This window comes from Aplysia californica, unplaced genomic scaffold, assembly GCF_000002075.1.
Source record: "Aplysia californica isolate F4 #8 unplaced genomic scaffold, AplCal3.0 scaffold01356, whole genome shotgun sequence".
In the NCBI taxonomy this organism is placed as follows: domain Eukaryota; kingdom Metazoa; phylum Mollusca; class Gastropoda; order Aplysiida; family Aplysiidae; genus Aplysia; species Aplysia californica.
The window spans coordinates 49,250-51,970 of NW_004798626.1; the positions used below are offsets into that span (position 1 = coordinate 49,250).

The 2,721-nt window shown below is 42.3% G+C and overlaps 1 protein-coding gene across 1 annotated transcript in view; it reads right to left on the minus strand.

Annotated features, from left to right (window-relative positions):
* LOC101852981 (cilia- and flagella-associated protein 54) overlaps positions 1–2,721 on the minus strand; it is a gene marked incomplete at its 3' end in the record, with an annotated part of 64,122 nt that overhangs the window by 14,740 nt on the left and 46,661 nt on the right. Inside the window, 3 exon segments of the mRNA XM_035973523.1 lie at positions 1–164; positions 691–878; positions 1,457–1,656. Of these exon segments, the coding sequence (XP_035829416.1) occupies positions 1–164; positions 691–878; positions 1,457–1,656 (552 nt within the window).

The window sequence follows — 2,721 nt, forward strand, 5'->3', positions numbered from 1 at the left end:
GGATGCCACACCAGCGTCCGCAGCATGTCCATGGTGAGCAGGCCGGGGTCACTTCCTGTCTGGTCAGCGGTGAAGGCCCGCAGCAGTGCCGTGTGCGCACAGTTCCACAACCCACGGCCCGCATTCTGCAGCAGGGTCCAGTGCTGCCCTCTGTGGGCTAGGATCTGGGGAAGGTTCAGGTCAAAGTTCATCAACCTGTTCATCTTAGTTTGGTTTTACTGAGTTTTACGGCACTTGCAACACAATTAGGTTATACAAGTGGCAAAGACTGGTAGAGGTGTGAGTAGACATAACATGGAAGGACATTAAATGACGTGAAATGTCAAATGAAGCGAGACACATGACGTGATGAGATACAAACATGGCCTGACCATATATCACATGACATGACACTGTATTTGGCTTAGTTTAAGTAAGAGTTTTACGGGCACTTGCAACACAAAACAGGTCATTTAAGTGCTGAAGATTATATGTGTTACTAACAAAGTAATACACTAATAAACGAGGGTTGAGAGTTAAGGATGATAGATGTTTGATAAGTAAGAAGGAGGAGAGATATTGACGAAAGATGTTTGATAGGAAAGAAGGAGCAAACCACACAAGAGCGCCCACCAACCACCCACTGACATGACATGACATGATGTGACTTTACATTCCACAAAGAGTGACGTGACACAAAGGGTGACGTACCACTGCCCTCTTGAAGTAGGTGAAGGTCTTCTCCAGCGCCTCGACGGTGGCGGCCGTGGTCAGGGGAGAGGAATCTTCCTGTAGCTTGGAGCTGGGCTGAGTTGAAGTCTTGCTCTTGTCTGAGCGGTACGTGCGCGGGGTGTCTTCTACCTCGGGCGCTGGGGCGTACAGGGGGGGTGGGGGGGCTCCTGGAGGGGGGAAAGGGATTTTTGGTTTGTTTTAGTTTAGTAAGAGTTTTACGGCGCTTGCAACTGTATAGAGATTATTTTAGTTTTAGTAATTGTTTTGCAGCATTTGCAACACAAATAGGTCGTATAAGTGCCAAGGATTAGAGGTGTTACTAGAGAGTAACGTACAAAGAAGAAAAGGGGAAGAGATAAGGACGACCAAAACAGCCTGCCACTTAACTTACAGTCTAAGAGAGACATCAGTTGTCGAGGAGAAATTGGCAGTCTTAGAGACGAATGGCCAACTTACAGTGACATAAATCATTATAATATAAAAACATCACACGGTTTGGAATAGGAAGTGGCCGTTTATACAAGTGACTGTCTTAATAAATAGTTGGTTGTTGGAGCAGATTCCACTGTATTTACAATCATTCATGATCAAATCAGTTTTAGTTTAGTTTTAGTAGAGGTTTTATGGCGTTCGCAACTGCATAAGGTCATATGAGCCCCATGATCAAATCATAAAAGAAATAAAATATTCGTACCCGATAATGCGTCATGACATCAGTTCTTTTTATAGTGACACCGTTCCATACCTGTAGCTGCAGCCGCAGCAATCTCGATAGCCGTGGTGCGTGGCCGGTCAGACACGGCCTTGGTGGACTCAAACTCGGAGTGGAAGGCGTACGGAGTGTGTAGCGTGCCCGCCTGGTTCCTCATGGGTCCACCCTCCCAGCCCACAATCATGACTCCGGCTGTCTCCAGGGTGAACCACTCCTGGTCCAGGAAGTTGGTCCTAGGAACATATGTACAGGATTTCTGTTAACTTTTCTTTGTTGCTACAGTCTGGTAATGCCCTGATAGACATAAATAAGGTCATTTTTAAAACATAGGCCTAACAAAGCATTCAAGACAAGACATTGCAAAAAAGTGATCTGGTGAAGAAAATATCAAATTTGGAGTTGAAGAAAGAAAGAAAGAAAGATAAAAATACCTACAACCATACATTTTTCGAGAAAATCGGACGCCAAAATTCATTACATTGACCTTGATATTTTAAGATAGCTTTTAAGTCATTTTTTTCCTCATGTCATTGCAACTGTGAGTTAAAGAATATGGGCGGTTAAGGGGACATCCCCCTCCCCCTCCCCTGTATTTCTCTATAATTCATTTTCCAAACAATAATTATCCAAGTACATAAGTGGTAGTCAAATATACATGCATTCTATATAAGTGAATAAAATATAGGAATCTGGCGGAAAGTGGAAATTCCAAATCGTCCTAATCACTGCAGGATAATCCAGTCTTGGCCCCAACGACTACTATTATTACCATACTACTAACCAATAATCCTACCCCTACTCCTAACCCTTTAACCCTAACCCGTATAAGGTTACTATTGCTAGTTCATTTACTCTTGGGGCCAAAATCGGATATTGCCATCACTGCGACCATGCTTTGACTATGACTAGGATTCATGATAAGCAGCCATGCTTAAACTCCAACACATCCACAAAAAGTTCTTTCTTCCTACCGCACTTCTCTAAAATCCAGAGTGCCCAGCTGCAGGAGTTTGCCATATCAGAATATCTAAATCTCTTTGATTTTGTAAGCCTAAATCTATTTGAGAACTGAAGTTGTAAAAATATTTCAAAAATCATCTTTAACGAACCCAATCAATCTGTTCGATGTCTGCGGCAAAAAGAAGTATGGTAATGCCTGATTTCACTACAAATGAGTTCTTTCTGTACAGGCTAAAATCATTCGCATTTTTGGGCATTCACATAGTTTTTCAAACTGTAGTTTGTTTGTTGGGTTTTTTTTTGTCTTTTTAAAAAAATTATTTAAATTTACATTAAAA